General features: G+C 40.8%; 1 protein-coding gene across 3 annotated transcripts in view; it reads right to left on the reverse strand.

Moving 5' to 3' along the window:
* Positions 1-22474, reverse strand: part of bcorl1 (BCL6 corepressor-like 1) — a 36072-nt gene that overhangs the window by 8856 nt on the left and 4742 nt on the right. Inside the window, exons 1-2 of one of the 3 annotated variants that reach the window (XM_071398567.1) lie at positions 8266-8410; positions 32-122 (exon numbers count right to left, since the gene is read on the reverse strand). In XM_071398567.1, the coding sequence (XP_071254668.1) occupies positions 32-37 (6 nt within the window). In that variant the 5' untranslated portion in view covers positions 38-122; positions 8266-8410. Of the gene's footprint in view, positions 1-31; positions 123-8133; positions 8411-22474 lie in introns of those variants that run through there. The other 2 variants (XM_071398565.1, XM_071398566.1) reach the window with 2 other exon arrangements.

Below are 22474 nucleotides of genomic sequence, written 5' to 3' on the forward strand. Positions count from 1 at the left end.
CACACAGTCAGTGTTCAGGCACAAAAATTACCTGCATATGTGTTTCTTTAACACAACATTCCTTAGGTGTAGTTGACCTCAGGTCTGCAGCAATGGGGTCTTCCTCTGTATAAGACGCTATGCTGTTGAACAAACAGATAGAAGACTTAGTATGATCTGTGACGATCTGATTTTTCTTTTCTTTAACATGAAACAAAGTTGTGACTGCATTGACGTTTTTTGATCTTGTAAAACATTCTGAAAAAGACAGTTGTTCTAAAAGAGACAATTGCGCAAATATTGCATTTTTTTGTTCTACTTTTACCAGCCGGCTACCACCCGGTACTCCACCTTGCACCTTAGAGACTGCTGTCCTATGTACATAGTCATTGAACACTGGTCACTTTAATAATGTTTACATACTGTTTTACCCACTATATATGAATAACCTGTAGTCAAGGCTCATTCTATAGAACTACTGCTGTACTCACCTTTCCTATTCATATACTGTCTATACACACCATTACACTACATGTTAATGTTTTTAAATGTATGTAAATTGTAAAGTATTTTGTCTGTAATGTCTTTTTCGTTATATGTCGGACCCCAATAAGACTAGCTGTCGCCATTGGCGTCGGCTAATGGAGATCCTAATAAATCAAATCAAAATGATATACGCACACACGTACATACAGTTGAAGTCGGAAGTTTACATACACCTTAGCCAAATACATTTAAACTCAGCTTTTCACAATTTCTGATATTTAATCCTAGTAAAAATTCCCTGTCTTAGGTCAGTTAGGATCACCACTTTATTTTAAGAATGTGAAATGTCAGAATAATAGTAGAGAGAATGATTTATTTCAGCTTTTATTTCTTTCATCACATTCCCAGTGGGTCAGAAGTTTACATACACTCAATTAGTATTTGGTAGCATCGCCTTTAAATTGTTTAACTTGGGTCAAATGTTTCAGGTAGCCTTCCACAATAAGTTGGGTGAAAAAGTAAGTTTGTCCCATTCCTCCTGACAGAGCTGGTGTAACTGAGTCAGGTTTGTAGGCCTCCTTGCTCATACACGCTTTTTCAGTTCTGCCCCGCAAATTTTCTATTGGATTGAGGTCAGGGCTTTGTGATGGCCACTCCAATACCTTGACTTTGTTGTCCTTAAGCCATTTTGCCACAACTTTGGAAGTATACTTGGAGTCATTGTCCATTTGGAAGACACATTTGCGACCTAGCTTTAACTTCCTGACTGTCTTGAGATGCTGCTTCAATATATCCACATAATTTTCCATCCTCATGATGCCATCTACAGTCAAACGTTTCAGGTAGCCTTCCACAAGCTTCCCACAATAAGTTGGGTGAATTTTGGCACATTCCTCCTGACAGAGCTGGTGTAACGGAGTCAGGTTTGTAGGCCTCCTTGCTCACACACACTTTTTCAGTTCTGCCCACACATTTTCTATGGGATTGAGGTCAGGGCTTTGTGATGGCCTCTCCAATACCTTGACTTTGTTGTCCTTAAGTTATTTTGCCACAACTTTGGAAGTATGCTTTGGGACATTGTCCATTTGGAAGACCCATTTTAGCTTTAACTTTCTGACTGATGTCTTGAGATGTTGCTTCAATATATCCACATATTTTTCCATCCTCATGATGCCATCTATTTTGTGAAGTGCACCAGTCCCTCCTGCAGCAAAGCACCCCCACAACATGATGCTGCCACCCCCGTGCTTCACGGTTGGGATGGTGTTCTTCGGCTTGCAAGTCTCCCCCTTTGTCCACCAAACATAACAATGGTCATTATGGCCAAACAGTTCTGTTTTTGTTTCATCAGACCAGAGAACATTTCTCCAAAAAGTACTATCTTTGTCCCCATGTGCAGTTGCAAACCGTAGTCTGGCTTTTTTATGGCGGTTTTAGAGCAGTGGCTTCTTCCTTGCTGAGCGGCCTTTCAGGTTTTGTCAATATAGGACTCGTTTAACTGTGGATATAGATACTTTTGCACCTGTTTCCTCCAGCATCTTCACAAGGTCCTTTACTGTTGTTCCGGGATTGATTTGCACTTTTCGCACCAAAGTACGTTCATCTCTAGGAGACAGAACGCGTCTCCTTCCTGAGTGGTATGACGGCTACGTGGTCCCATGGTGTTTATACTTGCGTACAATTGATTGTACAGATGAACGTGGTACCTTCAGGCATTTGGAAATTGCTCCCAAGGATGAACCAGACTTGTGAAGGTCTACAATTGTTTTTCTGAGGTCTTGGCTGATTTCTTTTGATTTTCCCATGATGTCAATCAAAGAGACACTGAGTTTGAAGGTAGGCGTTGAAATACATCCACAGATATACCTCCAATTGACTCAAATGATGTCAATTAGCCTATCAGAAGCTTCTAAAGCCATGACATCATTTTCTGGAATTTCCCAAGCTGTTTAAAGGCACAGTCAACTTAGTGTATATAAACTTCTGACCCATTGGAATTGTGATACAGTGGATTATAAGTGAAATAATCTGTCTGTAAACAATTGTTGGAAAAATTACTTGTGTCATGCACAAAGTATGTCCTAACCAACTTGCCAAAACTATAGTTGGTTAACAATACATTTGTGGAGTGGTTGAAAAACGAGTTTTAATGACTCCAACCTAAGTGTATGTAAACTTCCGACTTCAACTGTACATACATACATACATACATACATACATACATACATACATACATACATACATACATACATACATACATACATACATACATACCAGTATCAGTCAAAAGTTTGGACACACCTACTCATTCAAGGGTTTTTCTTTCTTTTTACTATTTTCTACGTAGAATAGTGAAGACATAATCAAAACTATGAAATAACACATATGGAATCACGTAGTAACCAAAAAAGTGTTAAACAAATCAAAATATATTTTAGATTCTTCAAAGTAGCCACCCTTTGCCTCAATGACAGCTTTGCACTCTTGGCATTCTCTCAACCAGCTTCATGAGGTAGTCACATAGAATGCATTTCAATTAACAGGTTTGCCTTGTTAAAAATTAATTTGGGGAATTTTTTTCCTTCTTAATGCGTTTGTGCCAATCAGTTGTGTTGTGACAAGGTAGGGTTGGTACACAGAAGATAGCCCTATTTGGTAAAAGACCAAGTCCATATTATGGCAAGACCTGCTCAAATAAGCAAAGAGAATAGACAGGCCGTCATTACTTTAAGACATGAAGGTCAGTCAATCCGGAAAATGTCAAGAACTTAATTTTTTTTCTTCAAGTGCAGTCACAAAAACCATCAAGCGTTATGATGAATGCATGGCTCTCATGAGGACCACCACAGGAAAGGAAGACCCAGAGTTACCTCTGCTGCAGAGGATAAGTTCATTAGAGTTACCAGCCTCAGAAATCGGCAATTAACTGCACCTCAGATTGCAGCCCAAATAAATGCTTCACTGAATTCAAGTAACATACATATCAACATCAACTGTTCAGAGGGGACTTCGTGAATCAGGCCTTCATGGTTGAATTGTTGCAAAGAAACCACTACTAAAAGAAGAGACTTGTTTGGGTCAAGAAACACGAGCAATGGACATTAGACCAGTGGAAATCTGTCCTTTGGTCTGATGAGTCCAAATTTGAGAGTTTTTGTTCCATTTGCCGTATCTTTGTGAGACGCAGAGTAGATGAACGGATGATCTCCACATGCGTGGTTCCCACCGTGAAGCATGGAGGAGGTGTGATGGTGCTTTGCTGGTGACACTGTCAGTGATTTATTTAGAATTCAAGGCACACTTAACCAGCAAGGCTACCACAGCATTCTGCAGTGATATGCCATCCCATCTGGTTTGCGCTTTGTGAGACTATCATTTGTTTTCAACAGGACAATGACCCAAAACACAACTCCAGGCTGTGTAAGGCCTATTTGAGTGCTGCACCAGATGACCTGGCCTCCACAATCACCCGACCTCAACCCAAATAAGATGGTTTGGGATGAGTTGGACAGCAGAGGGAAGGAAAAGCAACGTTTGACTGGTACTGTACATACACTACATGACCAAAAGTTTGTGGACACCTACTCGTCGAACATCTCATTCCAAAATCGTGGGCATTAATATGGAGTTGGTCCCGCCCATGATGTTGGGCAATTAGGCCTGGCTCGCAGTCGGCGTTCCAATTCATCCCAAAGGTGTTTGATGGGGTTGAGGTCAGGGCTCTGTGCAGTCCAGTCAAGTTCATCCACACCGGTCTCAACAAACCATTTCTGTACGGACCTTGCTTTGGGCACGGGGGCATTGTCATGCTAAAACAGGAAAGGGCCTTCCCCAAACTGTTGCCACAAAGTTGGATGCACAGAATTGTCTAGAATGTCATTGTATGCTGTAGAGTTAAGATTTCCCTTCACTGGAACTAAGGGGCCTGGCCTGAACCATGAAAAACAGCCCCAGATCATTATTCCTCCTCCACCAAACTTTAAAGTTGGCACTATGCATTAGGGCAGGAAGCGTTCTCCTGGCATCCGCCAAATCCAGATTCTTCCGTCGGACTGCCAGATGTTGAAGCGTGATTCATCACTCCAGAGAACGTGTTTTCACTGCATCAGAGTCCAATGGAGGCAAGCTTTACACCACTCCAGCCGACGCTTGGCATTGCGTATGGTGATCTTAGGCTTATATGCGGCATTGCATATGGTGATCTTAGGCTTATGTGTGGCTGCTCGGCCATGGAAACCCATTTCATGAAGCTCCAGACGAACAGTTATTGTGCTGACGTTGCTTCCAGAGGCAGTTTCGAACCGCGTAGTAAGTGTTGCAACCGAGGACAGACAATTTTTTACGCGTTACGCTCTTCATCACTCTGCAGTCCCGTTCTGTGAGCTTGTGTGGCCCACCACTTCATGGCTGAGCCATTGTTGCTCCTAGACGTTTCCACTTCACAATAACAGCACTTATAGTTGACCAGGGGCAGCTCTAGCAGGGCAGATATTTTACGAACTGACTTGTTGGAAAGGAGGCATCCTATGAAGGTGCCACGTTGAAAGTCACTGAGCTCTTCAGTAAGACTGTTCTACTAGCAATGTTTGTCTATGGAGATTGCATGGCTGTGTGCTCGATTTTATACACCTGTCAACAGTGGGTGTGGCTGAAATAGCCGAATGCACTAGCTTGAAGGGGTGTCCACATACATTTGTATATATAGTGTATATATATTTGTATTCCGGACTCTGTGTGTATTGTTTTGTATTGTTAGGTATACTGCACTGTTGGAGCTAGAAACATAAGTATTTCGTTGCACCTGCGATATCTACTAAATATGTGTACGCAACCAATAACATTTGATTTGGATTCGATTTTTCATCATGGTGTCATTGGCTCAATACACCCGAAACTGGTCAAATGCCTCATTCTTAGGTCATGAGTCTTGCCATAGAAGAGGTTAGCAAAATATCAGTTACCTTGTCTTGTTAGGGAACAAATTAGCCAGCCCTTTGCTAACGCTACTATACATTCCTAACAGTAGAATTAACTCATGTTAAGTTGGCACATTTAGAATAAACATCACTGTTTTGTGTTTTTTTGTGCTTTTTATTGAGAAATTGTTCGATAGTTTTCTGTGTGAAAGAGAAGCTTGATGACGTGAGATGCCACACTGTCCTCAGTCACAAAATCCAAGAAGGTAAATTGATTGTTTAAGTAAAGAAAATTACATTATATGACTTTATATTTTATATTATTTTTTATTTTATGTTATATTCATATTATCAAGAAATATCCAATATTGGTACAAGGCATATGTGTCAATAACTTTCACTTACTCCATATGTATACTTTGTAATTTAACTATGGGTAGGCCTATTTGCATGGACATAAAGATACTAACATAGGAGTTGATGCTTTGCCCTCTTCACCAAGGGAAATTGTCACATATTGCTTGATACTTGGAAACCATATTTTATGACCTCTCTCACAGTTCTCCTTTACTGTTGCACGGATGGACATGGTCAGTGCTGACCAAGCCATGCACGCTGCAGCAGAGTGGACTGGCTGAGACCATGGAGAGAAGTAGAAACATGGTAGGCAGGTGGGGGAAGGGGTAATGGTTTCCTCACCACCCTTCATCATACATCATTCTGAAATCCCTCTCTACCAAACTCATTCATGCGGCCTTAACCCTCAGCTCATTTCCAGCTCATGTTAGAGATCAATCTGAGGGGCAAGGAGAACCTGGGGATGATGCCATATAATGTAATACACATTCTTAATCTTAACTACAGACACTATATTACTCAAGAATGAATTCTAAAGTTGGTATATCTCAAAGCACTGGGAGTAAAGAAGCCTCAAAATCCAAATCTAGCTTCTGTTTCCCTTTGCCTTGAGCCCTTGACCATGATGCCCAAATTCCAAAGTAAAGAGAACAATTAGCAGTGACATCTAAGCAGACAGGCTAAGACACTAAGTATCACATGCATGCACAATAATTTGAATCTTCCAGTAACGTTATTCCTAAAGAATGGCAACTTCATGAATATATCTGACCGAAAGCAACATTTTAAAAGCTTTCAGACATCCACCCTACACACGTCAACACACCCTACGAGGAAAGGTGAGGCAGCCACCCCACCCGACAATTAATGTGATGACTACAAATGGGTCCGGTATAACTATCCACCAGCAAATATCAGAGGAACGTACCGGGTGTTGAAATCATTGTAGTTGGCGAAACATACCCGTACCGGAAAACGTGAGTGACATCCCAGGTAGGCGACATATCTCCGCTGAAATCGTTAAACATGGGCTGAATATAGTTGCAAGCATCTATAACTGAAAATGAGAGGCTTTTGCATTCGTTATCGCATAACCTCATGTTGCTACTTGCTTATATTGCTAGTTTGTCTTTGTGCTGCAGATACGCCGTCTCCTCCACTGAGTAGCCCATTGGAATGCTAGGACATATTTTAGAAACATATATTTTGGGTTTAATTTCTCATGCTGTCAGTCTGCACACCATGCAGGTAAAACAAAGTCACAGCTGTCCCAACTATAATGAAGTGGCTATCCCATAGAGTCTTTCGGCTACGTCTAAATAAGAATAAAATAATCTCCCTCTGACTCGAGATGACTTGATCTCCCTCTGACTCGAGACGACTTGTCCGTCTGGTCAACTGACTGCGCAGCCCGGAGCACACATGCACAAAAGAGACGCATTCGAGTGTCAAATCTATGCATTTGAAAATGCAGAAAATACAGTCGACGAGCGGGGTCGTTTTATTATACTATTTCAACTAATTGAGAAATTGGTTTAATCTCTATAAAACCAACATATTCATGCTAAAACTCCGGGCATCCCACTCGCCCAAAGAGCTGGCGAGCTGTAGTATGATAATCGGTAAGGACGACACTATTGCCTCTCAGGTGATCAGCCTGTCCAAGACAGACTACACATGATCAAAATGGAACCAAATTCACCCTTGATTTTTGAAGCGAGAATGATGCGATAGCACCCAGCACAATAGCCTACAATGCAAGCATTTCCAATATCTAGAACGAAACGACTGACACGAGAATATCCTTTGCCCTATCAAATACTTACATCGTCCATCCGCACTTGCATGATACATGCATTATGTGCCTAACGACTGTCACATAATGAAGCCAACATCAATCAACAGCCAAATATCGCGGAATAAACATTCCAAACTCCAATGACTATATTATTTAATCATTCCATAGACCACGAGGTACTGTCCATGACGTATTTTACTGCTAAATAACATGACTGAAGAAACGATGTAATGGTATAACGTTGGATTGTATTGCATAGACTAATATTGATTGTATGAGGAATATATATTACACTTTAACTGTTTCCTAAGCTCATTTTCTTATGAAAAGTATTTCAGAACTAACGGAGGGTAGGGCAACAATTTACACATAACTTGTAGTTGGCTACTGTAACGTGCACCATACACAATAAGGAAAACAAAATGTAACTCATGTTCAAAATACCACGAACAATTTTCAGATCCCTGCGCAGCAAAGTCTCCGCAAAGCCAGTATTGGTCTGCATTACACAGTGCTAAGCATGTTTAGACAGGCTACTGTATTTATCTCCGGCCGTGCGACACAAAATGTTGATTTGACTCTTTCATCAGCCCTTACCGAACCGCTTCTGTGTTCAAAGACATGCAAGAGTCCGACCCGAACCGAGTCTTCTCGTCCCTGATACTGAATAATTCGAAAGGTAATTAGCAAGCAAGATAACGATGTCAAATGGCACAAACAATTACAAACCCGTTCGTCCAGGGTATGAATTAAAGGTATATATCACGGCTCCAGCGAGAATCAAGTCTTCCGTTCTTGTAGGTTGCTGTTCACTAATCTCGACGGTTTTCGGTTCTGAAAGTCGGGGGGGTTCGTCAAGACAGTCCGTACAGTATCTCGGTCTACGGTCTGGTGGGAGAGAGGGGCAAGAAGGTGGACTGATAGTCTGGGACTTGTAGTGTTTGGCTATCCACGCCCAAACGATACATATCATGCAGTGGGAGGAGTAAGGACTGCAGGTACCAGCATGCAACGCAGTACACCAGCCGCTCAAGGGGAAAGGGGGATCGCAACGGTGCGCTAAACTGAAAAAGCTTACCGAATTAACAAAGTGAAAATTGACATTTTCATCATAAAGACACCGAGTTATATTGAATGAATGCACGAATAACACTAATATATAATCCAATAAATGGAAGTACACATACGGATGATGGTTGCATTATGGACTAAAGCAGGCCAACAAAAAAGAGTGAGAGGCATTAGTTCTAGAGCAGCGAATTAACACGAGGGACCAAGATCTTGGCTGGTCTGTGAAGGGAAAATACTCAAATATCACTGTGTAGTTATGTTATGGAGTCTAGAGCTGGTCGATATAGACAACAATCCATATCGCAATAAATTGCCTGAATAGATGCAATAACGATAAATAGAAAGATAAGTATATAACATTAATGTGCACCTCCGTTTTCTTTATTAATTATCCTTTAAACTACAATTACTATTTTGATGGTTTTAGCCATCAATTACTTGTCCCATTAACAATGACCCATATTAGCAAACCTATTTAATTCTAACTTCACATTTCTCTAGTATAGGCTACATGTCGTAATGAATGATATCAGCAAAATGCCTGCGATAAGTGTTCGTATTGGTCAGTGTCGATCATTTTCGGTTTATCTTCCCAGCTCTAATTGTGTACCCATCATTATCATATGAAATTACAGTAGGCTTTATGGATTTGATGTATGGCCAATAGGCATAGCCTTGCTGGTTGTGGCAGAAATGCATTTGGACAGACTTTCCTAAACAGCATGAAACATTACATTTTCACAAAAATAATTAAGATTGATATGACCACATTATATTCTCACCCCTTGAGGTCCAGTTATACATACCCTGCTTACACTACTTGACAGTACACATTGCCCCAATGCCTCTCTTTCCCCCTGTCTCCTGAGTGGTGCAGCGGTCTAAGGCACTGCATCTCAGTGCAAGAGGGGTCATTACAGTCCCTGGTTTGAATCCAGGCTGTATCACATCTGGCTGTGATTGGGAGTCCCATAGGGCGGCGCGCAATTAGCCCAGTGTTGTCCAGGTTTGGCCGGGGTAGGCCATCATTGTAAATAAGAATTTGTTCTTAACTGACTTGCCTAGTTAAATAAAGTTTACACACTCTTGACAACCAGGCCTCCAATAAACGTGTACCTCAAACATCTTAACACTGACCTCCATCACTGCTCTGAATTCAACCCCTTTTGCCCTATTCCAGGCATCTTCAATTTCAATCCCCTCCCCAATCACAATCCTAATTTACTGATATCCAGAAATGCACCATTTCCCTTGTCTGACTACTCAAACTGAATTATTCTTCTGCTCTATGTTCGCTATATACTCAAGTCTGAGACTGCCATCGTTGAAGTCGTTTGTGGTGACAATAAAATAACAATAATGAGGCTATATACAAGGAGTACTTGGACCAAGTCAGCGTACTGGGGTACGAGGTAGTTGGGGTGATTGATTGAGGTAATACAGTATGTACATGTAGGTTTGGTGATTGATTGATTAAAGTACTATGTACATGTAGGTAGGGGTAAAAAGCAGAAAGTCTGAGTAGCCATTTGTTTAACTGTTCAGCAGTCTTATGGCTTTGCGGTAGAAGCTGTTCAGGAGCTTTTTGGAGTGGGTCCATGGTGTCTGGGAGGAAGGTGTTGATGTGAGCCATGACCAGCCTTTCAAAGCATTTTATGGCTACAGATTCAATTGCTACGGGGCGTTAGTCATTTAGACAGGTTACCTTGGCACTCTTGGGCACATCGACTATGGTGGTCTGCTTGAAACATATGAGTATTAGGGTCAAGGAGAGGTTGAAAATGTCAGTGAAGACACTTGCCAGCTGGTCAGCACAAGTCCTGTTAACCCGTCTGGTCCTTCGGCCGTGTGAATGTTAACCTGTTAAAAGGTCTTACTCACTTCGACTACGAAGAGCGTGATCACATAGTCGTTCTGAACAGCTGGTGCTCTCATGCATGGCTCAGTGTTGCATGCCTCAAAGCGAGCATAGAAGGCATTTAGCTCATCTGGTAGGCTTGCGTCACTGGGCAGCTCGCAGCTGGGTTTGCCTTTGTAATCCGTGATAGTTTGCAAGTCTTGCCACATCCGACAAGCATCAGAGCCGGTGTAGTAGGATTTGATATTAGTACTGTATTGACACTTTGCCTGTTTGATGGTTCATTGAAGGACGTAGCAGAATTTCTTGTAAGTTTTCGGATTTCTGTCCCGGTCCTTGAAAGCGGCATCTCTAGCATTTAGCTCAGTTTGGATGTTGACTGTAATCCATGGCTTTTGGTGTGGGTACAGTCACTGTGGGGACTATGTTGTCGATGCACTTATTAATGAAGCCGTTGACTGATGTGGTAAACTCCTCAATGCCATCGGATGAATCCCGGAACATATTCCAATCTGTGCTAGCAAAACAGTCCTGTAGCTTAGAGTCCACTTCAGCGGGTCACTTCCGTATTGAGCTCATCACTGGTACTTCCTGTTTGTGTATTTGTTTGTAAGCAGTAATTAAGAGGATGTAGTTATGGTCAGATTTGCCAAATGGAGGGCAAGGGAGAGCTTTGCATGCGTCTCTGTGTGTAGAGTAGAGGTGATCTATAGTTTTTTCGCCTCTAGTTGCACAGGAGACATGCTGGTAGAAATGAGGTAAAACGGATTTCAGTTTTCCTGCATTAAAATCCCCGGGCCATTAGGGAGCTTCTAATCCTGCTGAGCATTTTCTTGTTTGCTTATGGCCTCATACAGCTCGTTGAGTGCGGTCTTAGGGCCAGCATTGGTCTGTGGTGGTAAATAGACCACTACAAAAAATATAAATGAAAACTCTCTTGGTAAATAATGTGGTCTACTGTTTATAATGAGGTATTCTAACTCGGGCAAGCAGAACCTCGAGACTTTATATTAGAGATTGCGCACCAACTGTTGTTGACAACACACCCCCCCCTCCCCTCACCTTACCAGACGCAGCTGTTCTGACCTGCCGATGTACAGAAAAAACAGCTAGATTTATGTTTTCCATGTCCTTGGTTCAGTGAAACATAGGATATTAGTTATTCAGATCACTTTGATATGACAGTCTTGAACGGAGCTCATCCTGTTTATTTTCCAGTGATTGCACGTTCACCAATAGAATGGAGGGTAAGGGCGACTTATCCACTCACCGTCGCATTCTTGTTAGATATCCCGCACGCTGGCCCCTATAGCGGCCCCTCCTCCTCAGAGTGACAGGAATTTGGGCCTGGTCTGGGAAGAGCATCATGTCCTTTACCTCTGATTCGATGAAATTGCATTCCTCATCCAAAACTAGGTTAGTAATCACTGTTTTGATGTCCAGAAGCTATTTTCGATCATATGAAACGTTAAGATCAGCACAAAAAACACCGAAAATAGCACGATTGGTCAGGAGCCCGTAAAATGGTGGCCATCACCTCCAGGGGCCATTCTGTAGTTCAAAGCCAATGACACATTCAAAACGCTGCTTTATCCATGTGTGTTCTGGCTCTAGCCCAACCCACCGGTTTCTGGGACCAATTTAGAACGGTTAGAATTTGTTTCTAGAAATTGTTGGGGAGGTACTGAGATCCAAACTCATTGCAGAGAAGAAACTAATGTTTGTGGGCATGGAGTAGCGTTTGGCCAAAGCAAGGAGTTTGGGTAGCCAGGCAACCATTTCCCCACCTCACACTAGAGAAAGACCGATACGGATTTTTTTGTGCTGATGCCAATAACGATGACCGTTATTTTAGGCCAATATTCAATATCATTAAATGTGAACATTTTAAATTTTAATCAAACAATACAATTGACTTTGGTAAAAACAATCTAACTACATTACAACATAATGGTAATACTTTTATTTGAATGGTAAATCTATTGATAAAATGTGTAAATTAAGATGGCCTCGGTCTATTCACAATACAGGTAAAAGCATATTCATTAGAAGTGTGTGCATGCTTCGAGTTATTGAGCTTGTTTTGGCTGATCAGTGGAGTCTATTGTGCTAGATGATTAACAATCTGTTGGAGATAGGAACACAAGCATTTCGCTACACCCGCAATAACATCTGTTAAATTATGTGTATGTGACCAATACAATTTGATTTGATCTGTTTGCCTTCCATTTGGGACTGATAGCTTACTGATTAACAACATTTGCATAGAAGGGAAAGGGGGATGCCTCGTCAGATGTACAACTGAATGCATTCAACTGAAATGTGTCTTCCGCATTTAACCCAATCAGAGAGGTGTGGGGGCTGACTTAATCAACACGCCCGGGGAACAGTGGGTTAACTTCCTTGCTCAGGGGCAGAACGACAGATTTCTACCTTGTCAGCTTGGGGATTCAATCCAGCAACCTCCTACCCGCCAGGCTACCTGCTGCCCCAATGTGTCACTCCAGCATGTCATGCCTGTATGGAAGGACATCATATACTGTAGGCACTGCTGACCCATACAAATGGGTTCAACTTAAGGTCATGATTTGTGATCACGGATCCATTTTCCGTTATCTGGAAAAAGTATTTTTTTCAGCTGTCAGGACGCATCTCTAAACAACTCAGCTGCCAGGACAAAATTTGAAACAACTCAATTGGCTAGTTCAGCTATCTGTTAAGAAACAGGTTTTAACTTGATCCTACTGCTACGATTGGATAGAGCTAGGCTGTAACTCCGTTCCCTTTCATATCTCTCTCCATCGCTCATATCACTTGGTGCTGTTTACGGCTACTATGAGAACTAGCTCAATGGCGACGACATTTGCTACCAAGCCATACATTTGCATAATATTTAACAAGGAGAGCGAGGGCAGGCAAAAAGATGAAACAATGTTGCACATTCTGTCTAAATGACTCAAATCTGCCCGTAGTTTGAGAGGTGAGAATGCACACACGTGCACTGATCTACAGCTTTCTTGGACCATAAACATGAAGGAAGATTCTTAGGTAGCTAAACCTATTTCCAACCTTTATTTAGGCATGTTAAAACAATTCCTTCTTTCTCTATTACGACAATCATCCAATCCGACTATCAATTTTCAATCGACGGGTACGATTGCAGCTGCACACCAGCACACCAGTAAATAGCTAACGTTGCACCCCAAGTCAGATGGCTCGTTGCCAAAAACGTTGCATGTTCAAAATGATAACCAGCTATTAGCTCCTATCTGATATTTTAGCGCCACGTTTATCTAGCCAGCTAGCTAGCATAGTAGATAATACAGCTAGCTAGCTAACAACACAGATGAAAGGATGACTTATCATAATCTTTCTAACAGGTCACATAGCTACATGCTTAGCTAGCTTGCTTATTGCATGCATGCTCAGGCACGTTGACACAAGCCTTATTATTAGTGAATTAACTAAACTAATATTTTCAACAGGAGTTTGATTTTTGTCACCGTGTTAATTTATCATTTTCTTAATACTGCACCTTTCTGTTAGAGAATGAGCTAGATATTCCACTGCATTGTGCAGTGCTCGTGGCTCAGGCGGTGAGTGGCGGCTGGTATAGCAGCAGGGCCGATAGACTAGAAAAGGCCAATATCGGCCCGATATATTGGCTCGGACGATTATCAGTCGTTCTCTACCTCACACCCCACATCTGTCTCCCCTACATCACTTGGTACTGTTTTCTGTATGGTTATTTTAACTGGGCTCTCTGACATTCTCTTCACATTGACCTTCGCTGTCCTCCCAACTCCTCCACCTCTCTTCCTGCTCAAACTCATTCATATAGTCACAGGACAGCATATAGGCCCCAAACCCGTCCTTGACCCCTCTTGCATGGTAATTCATTTCTTCATCTTCTTATCACTGTGCAGACAGTTTTATCTGTTAGAATATTCTGATTAAAATCAATTTCTGAGGATGAATGGATCAAATGAATTTACACTGCTTCATGACTGAAACCTCAGGGAAAATTCCAAATATTAATGGTGAACTCGACCTGCACATATCCTTATCTTTCTTTACATCTCATATAACTTCCCCAGTTTTATCATTAATGTGTGGAGTCAATGAAAACTATGCATTAGTTATACAGTGCATTTGGAAAGTATTCAGACCCCTTGACCTTTTCAACATTTTGTTACGTTACAGCATTATTCTAAAATTGATTTAGTTTTTTCCCCCTCATCGATCTACACACAATACCCCACAATGACAAAGCAAAAACAGTTTTTTAGAAATGTTTGCAAATTTATTTAAAAAAATTAAACTGAAATATCACATTTACATAAGTATTAAGACCCTTTACTCAGTACTTTGTTGAAGCACCTTTTGGCAGCACTACAGCCTCAACTCTTCTTGGGTATGACACTACAAGCTTGGGACACCTGTATTTGGGGAGTTTCTCCCATTCCTCTCTGCAGATCCTCTCAAGCTCTGTCAGGTTGGATGGGGAGCGTCGCTGCACAGCTATTTTCAGGTCTCTTCAGAGATGTCCGATCGGGTTCAAGTCCGGGCTCTGGCTAGGCCACTCAAGGACAGTCCTGGAGCCACTCCTGCGTTGTCTTGGCTGTGTGCTTAGGGTTGTTGTCCTTTTTGAAGGTAAACCTTTGCCCAAGTCTGACGTGACGCTTGGCAATCAGGCCAAAGAGTTCAATCTTGGTTTCATCAGACCAGAGAATATTGTTTCTCATGGTCTGAGAGTCTTTAGGTGCCTTTTGGCAAACTCCAAGCGAGCTGTCATGTGCCTTTTACTGATGAGTGGCTTCCGTCTGGCCACTCTACCATAAAGGCCTGACTGGTGGAGTGCTGTAGAGATGGTTGTCCTTCTGGAAGATTTTCCCATCTCCACAGAGGAACTCTAGAGCTCTGTCAGAGTAACCATCGGGTTCTCTGTCACCCCCCTGACCAAGGCCCTTCTCCCCCGATTGCTCAGTTTGGCCGGGCGGCCAGCTCTAGGAAGAGTCTTAGTGGTTCCAAATTTCTTCCATTTAAGAATGATGGAGGCCACTGTGTTCTTGGTGACCTTCAATGCTGCAGAAATATTTTGGTACCTTTCCCCAGATTTGTGCCTCGACACAATCCTGTTTCGTAGCTCTACGGACAATTCCTTCGACCTCAAGGCATGATTTTTGCTCTTACATGCGCTGTCAACTGTGGGACCTTTATATAGACAAGTGTGTGACTTTCCAAATCATGTCCAATCAATTGAATTTACCACAGGTGGACTACAATGAAGTTGTAGAAACATCTCAAGGATGATCAATGGAAATAGGTTGCACCTGAGCTCTATTTCGAGTCTCATAGCCTCATAGTCTGAATACTTATGTAAATAAGGTATCTGTTTTTTTTTTATTGTATTGTGTGTAGATTGTTGATGAAAAATGTTGTTTTAATACATTTTAGGATACGGCTGTAATGTAACAAAATGTGGAAAAAGGTCAAGGGGTCTGAATACTTTCCGAAGGCACTGTAGACCTATGTTTAAGTTTTTGACATCAGTCAAGGGTACTGATATAAGATACGGGTCATTTTAGAGATGCAGTATATTTCATCATTTGAAACACATGACAACCTGGCCCTTTCATTGAGGCACAATAATTTCCACAATCCGATAGAACGGTTACTGATGTTGGGTCATTTTATTGGGTTATTTCCTGCTTGTTGGGTTGTTTTAGCAGTAACTCAACAGGTTGGGTACAAGTAAATTAATCTCACGACAGGCATTTGTAATCAAACCCCAACAGTCGGGTACCGGGGGACGGCAACTCTCTGCAAAACCCATTGCCACTTATTGTGCCACTGGACAGAGACAAACGGGTAAGTTAACCTTTATTTATAGTTATTTAAATGAGCTAATTGTTTAGCTAGATAACATGACTGCCTCAATCATTATTTCAAATAATTCTGGTGACTTTACAGCAGCTAACGTCTAGGTTGAAGATAACAAAGGTTAAGACAAGTTATGATTCCATATGGAAGCTTTTCGAAAATAAACAAATTCATGAGACCAGCGCCGTTGCTAACTACTAGTGCCGTTGCTAACTACCAGCGCCGTTGCTAACGACCAGCGCCGTTGCAAACTAGCATAGCTGGTCCCATTGTTGCAAAGAGTTATGCGATATTAAAATTCTCTTGTCTTAACCTTTGTCATCTGCAACTTAGGCTAATGTTAAAAGAAAGTATTCACACCCCTGACTTTTACCACATTTTGTTGTGTTACAGCCTGAATTTAAAATGGATTCAAATTATATTTTTTGTCACTGGCCTACACACAATACCTCATAATGTCAAAGTGGAATTATGTTTTACGAAAGTTTTACAAATGAATGAAAATTGAAAAGCCGAAAGTATTCAACCCATTTGCTATGGCATGTCTAAATAAGTTCAGGAGTAGAAATGTGCTCAACAAGTCACATGAATTGCATTGACTCACTCTGTGTGCAATAATAGTGTTTAAAATGATTTTTGAATGACTACATCATCTCTGTACCCCATACATATAATTATCTGTAAGGTCCCTCAGTCGAGCAGTGAATTTCAAACACAGATTAAACCCCAACAACTAGGGAGTTTTTCCAATGCCTCGCAAAGAAGGGCACCCATTGGTAGATGGGTAAAAATGTAAAAAAGCAGACATTGAATATCCCTTTGAGCATGGTGAAGTTATCACTACAAAGATACAGGTGTCCTACTTAACTCAGTTAATTGACGGAGTGAAAAGAAGGAAGCCTGTACATGATACAAATATTCCAAAACATGCATCCTGTTTCCAACAAGGCACTAAAGTAATACTGAAAAATAAATTGTCCTGAACACAAGGCCGTCATTGTAAATAAGAATTTGTTCTTAACTGACTTGCCTAGTTAAATAAAGGTTAAATAAAGTTTAAATGTTTGAGGCAAATCCAATACAACACATTACTGAGTACCACTCCATATTTTCAAGCATAGTGGTGGCTGCATCATGTTATGGGTATGCTTGTAATTGTTAACGAATGGGGATTTTTTCAGGATAAAAAATAAACAGAATGGAGCTAAGCACAGGCAAAATCCTAGAGTTCAGAATCCTGAATCGTGGTTCAGTCTGCTTCCCAACAGACACTGGGAGATGAATTCACCTTTCAGCAAGACAATAACCTAAAAAAAGGCAAAAATCTACAATGGAGTTGCTTACCAAGAAGACAGTGAATGCTCAGTGGCCGAGTTACATATTTGACTTATATCTGCTTGAAAATCTATGGCAAGATTTGAAAATGGTAGTCTAGCAATGATCAACAACCATTTAGACAGAGCTTGAACAATTTTGAAAAGAATAATGACAAAATATTGTACAACCCAGGTGTGCAAAGCTCTTAGAGACTTACTCAGAAAGACTCACAGCTGTAATCTCTGCCAAAGGTGATTCTAACATGTATTGACGCAGGGGTGTGAATACTTATGTAAATGAGATATTTCTGTATTTCATTTTTATAAAATCTTCAAAAATGTATAATATTATGTTTTCACTTTGTCATTATAGGGTATCGTGTGTAGATGGGTGAGAAAAATATATATTTAATCGATCTTGAATTCTATCAGTACCACAACAAAATGTGGAATAAGTCAAGGGGTATGAATACTTTGTGAAGGCACTGTATTTCTTCAGTTTAAGACATTGTTTCAAATAAATATATACAGTTGAAGTCGGAAGTTTACATACACTTAGGTTGGAGTCATTAAAACTAGTTTTTCAACCACTCCACAAAATTCTTGTTAACAAACTATAGTTTTGGCAAGTCGGTTAGGACATCTACTTTGCGCATGACACAAGTCATTTTTCCAACAATTGTTTACAGACAGATTATTTCACTTATAATTCACTGGATCACAATTCCAGTGGGTCAGAAGTTTACGTACTAAGTTGACTGTGCCTTTAAACAGCTTGGAAAATTCCAGAAAATTATGTCATGGCTTTAAAAGCTTCTGGTAGGCTAATTGACATCATTTAAGTCAATTGGAGGTCTGCCTATGGATGTATTTCAAGGCCTACCTTCAAACTCAGTGCCTCTTTGCTTGACATCATGGGAAAATCTAAAGAAATCAGCCAAGACCTCAGAGAAAAATGGTAGACTATCACAAGTCTGATTCATCATTAGGAGCAATTTCCAAACGCCTGAAGGTACCATGTTCATCTGTACAAACAATAGTACGCAAGTATAAACACCATGGGACCACGCAGCCATCATACTGCTCAGAAAGGAGACACGTTCTGTCTCCTAGAGATGAACATACTTTGGTGCGAAAAGTGCAAATCAATCCCAGAACAACAGTAAAGGACCTTGTGAAGATGCTGGAGGAAACAGGTGCAAAAGTATCTATATCCACAGTAAAACGAGTCCTATATCGACAAAACCTGAAAGGCCGATCAGCAAGGAAGAAGCCACTGCTCCAAAACCGCCATAAAAAAGCCAGACTAAGGGTTGCAACTGAACATGGGGACAAAGATTGTACTTTTTGGAGAAATGTCCTCTCGTCTGATGAAAAAAAAATAGAACTGTAGTACATCGTTATGTTTGGAGGAAAAAGGGGGAGGCTTGCAAGCCGAAGAACACCATCCCAACCGTGAAGCACGGGGGTGGCAGCATCATGTTGTTGGGGTGCTTTGCTGCAGGAGGGACTGGTGCACTTCACAAAATAGATGGCATCATGAGGATGGAAAAATATGTGGATATATTGAAGCAACATCTCAAGCCATCAGTCAGGAAGTTAAAGCTTGGTCGCAAATGGGTCTTCCAAATGGACAATAACCCCAAGCATACTTCCAAAGTTGTGGCAAAATGGCTTAAGGACAACAAAGTCAAGGTATTGGAGTGGCCATCACAAAGCCCTGACCTCAATCCTATAGAAAATGTGTGGGCAGAACTGAAAAGGCGTGTGTGAGCAAGGAGGCCTACAAACCTGACTCAGTTACACCAGCTCTGTCAGGAGGAATGGGCCAAAATTCACCCAACTTATTGTGGGAAGCTTGTGGAAGGCTACCCGAAACGTTCGACCCATGTTAAACAATTTAAAGGCAATGCTACCAAATACTAATTGAGTGTATGTAAACTTCTGACCCACTGGGAATGTGATGAAAGAAATAAAAGCTGAAATAAATAATTCTCTACTATTATTCTGACATTTCACAATCTTAAAATAAAGTGGCGATTCTAACTGACCTAAGACAGGGAATTTTTTACTAGGATTAAATGTCAGGAATTGTGAAACTGAGTTTAAATGTTGGCTAAGGTGTATGTAAACTTCTGACTTCAACTGTATATTGTGTTTCATCAAATGCAGGGGTGACCTGTGGAGTTTCATTGGACTTGTTGTTGTCTTCCATAGGGGGAAGAAAAGGGCAAGTGACCTGGCAAAGGATGCTGAAACCCTTCTAATGGTAAGACAATGTAAAAAATATACTAGGCCAATAATAATTATGCTTTTCGACATCATACTTTTCTTGTTCTTTATGGAAATTGACATACCAATGCCCTGATCCAATATGTTTTCTTGATAACATCAATAATTTGGGTTTTGTTTGAAATGTTGTTTTCCCCTATAGACCTGTTTTGTGATGTGGCCCTGAAGGTGGGACCTGCCATCCTGCGTCCATGGTCATACAGAATGGATGGGGAAATGATTCACCCCTAATAATACAACATGTAAGTATACAAGCTGTGGTCTTCCCAGGGGGGTCTGGGGAAATGCCCCCCGGGAGATTACATTTTTGTTGAATGACTGTGAGAAGGTCACTACTGGGGACATTCTACTCCAAACTGCATAAACATTTTATTATGTTCAGTTTCATTAATTATCTCTTGATCTCAATTACATCACCAGAGAATTCTATATTAAACCCAAATATAATTTAACTAGCGTAACGTTACTGCATCTTTGCTAACAATTATTACATACATCTATTAATAGCGTTTTCTCATAGAGATATTTAGAGGACGCAACATTTCATCTGTCCCATTATGGTGTCTGAGAGAATGGGCAGTGCCATTGAGGCCATCTCCATTTTGAAGTAGTACATTTTTCTTCACCTACTACTTCTATGAGTTGGTAAACAAACTGAAAGGGTGCACACTGCCACCTGAAGTGTGTTGTTTGAACAGGTATAAAGACAAGGTTGACGATTTACTGCCACCTGCGGTTATGGAATGTTTGCTCACAAGTATAATTCATTGTCTGAGCACTCCCGATGAACTGGATGGAATTGTGATCCTTCCTTAACCCATAGGAAGTCCCACCCAGTTGACAGTTTTTTGTTGTTGCAGCGACGGCAACAATTTAGCAGCAGCGATGCGCCAATGCTAAATTAATATAGGGGAAACACTGCTTGCTGGACCTTTTGAAATGTAGTGTATTTGTCTTTTTCTAACTTTTATTTTACATCCCATGTGTTAAGGAATGGGGGTGGCGTATTGATGGGTAGGAGTTTAAAGTGTAAAGCTATTAAATACAACTATTAAATATTAATAATCACATTGACATTGTATGAAAACCTTTTATTAGCAGGAAATAAAAATGATTTATGCTTGGCAATGCATTGTATTATCCATTACTTTCATCATTCAGTATCTAAATATTGTATTGTTGCTTAAATTAATGACAATAGTATTAAAATAGGGAGAAAATAAATACAAATAAGAATATAGATGGGTTATTATGAAACCAGCTATTGGGTTATAGTTAATCCAAATGTGGGTTGATTAGATAACCCATTGCATTGGGTAAAAAAATGATCAATTCAATGCATTGGTTAAAATAACCAATAATACAATTCATGAATTACCCTCATTATGTATGTCTATACAGAACAAAAATATAAATGCAACATGTAAAGTGTTGGTCCCATGTTTCATGAGTTGAAATAAAAGATCCCAGAAATGTTCCAGATGCAATTCTCTCCAATTGTGTGCACAAATTTGTTTATATCCCTGTTAGTGAGCATTTCTCCTTTGCCAAGATAATCTACCCACCTGACAGGTGTGGCATATCAAGAAGCCGATTAAAAAGCATGCTCATTACACAGGTGCACCTTGTGCTGGGAACAATAAAAGGCCACTCTAAAATGTCTCTACCATAAGTTGTTTTAGAGAATTTGGCAGTACGTCCAACCGGCTTCACAACCGCAGACCACGTGTAACCATGCCAGCCCAGGACCTCCACATCCGGCTTCTTCACCTGCTGCATAGTCTGAGACCAGCCACCCAGACAGCTGATGAGTATTTTTGTCTGTAATAAAGCCCATTTGTGGGGGAAAACTAATTCTGATTGGCTGGGCCTTGCTCCCAAGTGGGTGGGCCATGCTCTCCCAGGCCTGCCCCTGCCCAGTCATGTGAAATCCATAGATTAGGGCCTAATGAATTTATTTCAATTGACTGATTTCATTATATGAACTGTAACTCAGTAACATCGTTGAAATTGTTGCATTTATATTTTATTTCAGTATATATCTGTATAGCAGACGCAGTAGCCATCAGATATAAAAAAATGCATGTCGGTGTCATAGCATGCCACCAACATATCTCTATCTCTCTGGGGTTAGGCCTAAGCTTCTCTTCCTTTATATATACAGTACCAGTCAAAAGTTTGGACACACCTACTCATTCAAGGGTTTTTCTTTATTTTTACTATTTGTAGAATAATAGTGAAGACATCAAAACTATTAAATAAAACATATGGAATCATGTGGTAACCAAATATATTTTAGAATTTAGATTCTTCAAAGTAGCCACCCTTTGCCTTGATGACAGCTTTGCACACTCTTGGCATTCTCTCAACCAGCTTCACCTGGAATGCTTTTCCAACAGTCTTGAAGGACTTCCCACATATGCTGAGCACTTGTTGGCTGCTTTTCCTTCACTCTGCGGTCCAACTCATCCCAAACTATCTCAATTGGGTTGAGGTCAGTGATTGTGAAGGCCAGGTT

The sequence above is a fragment of the Salvelinus alpinus genome, chromosome 4 (genome assembly GCF_045679555.1).
Source record: "Salvelinus alpinus chromosome 4, SLU_Salpinus.1, whole genome shotgun sequence".
Classification (NCBI taxonomy): domain Eukaryota; kingdom Metazoa; phylum Chordata; class Actinopteri; order Salmoniformes; family Salmonidae; genus Salvelinus; species Salvelinus alpinus.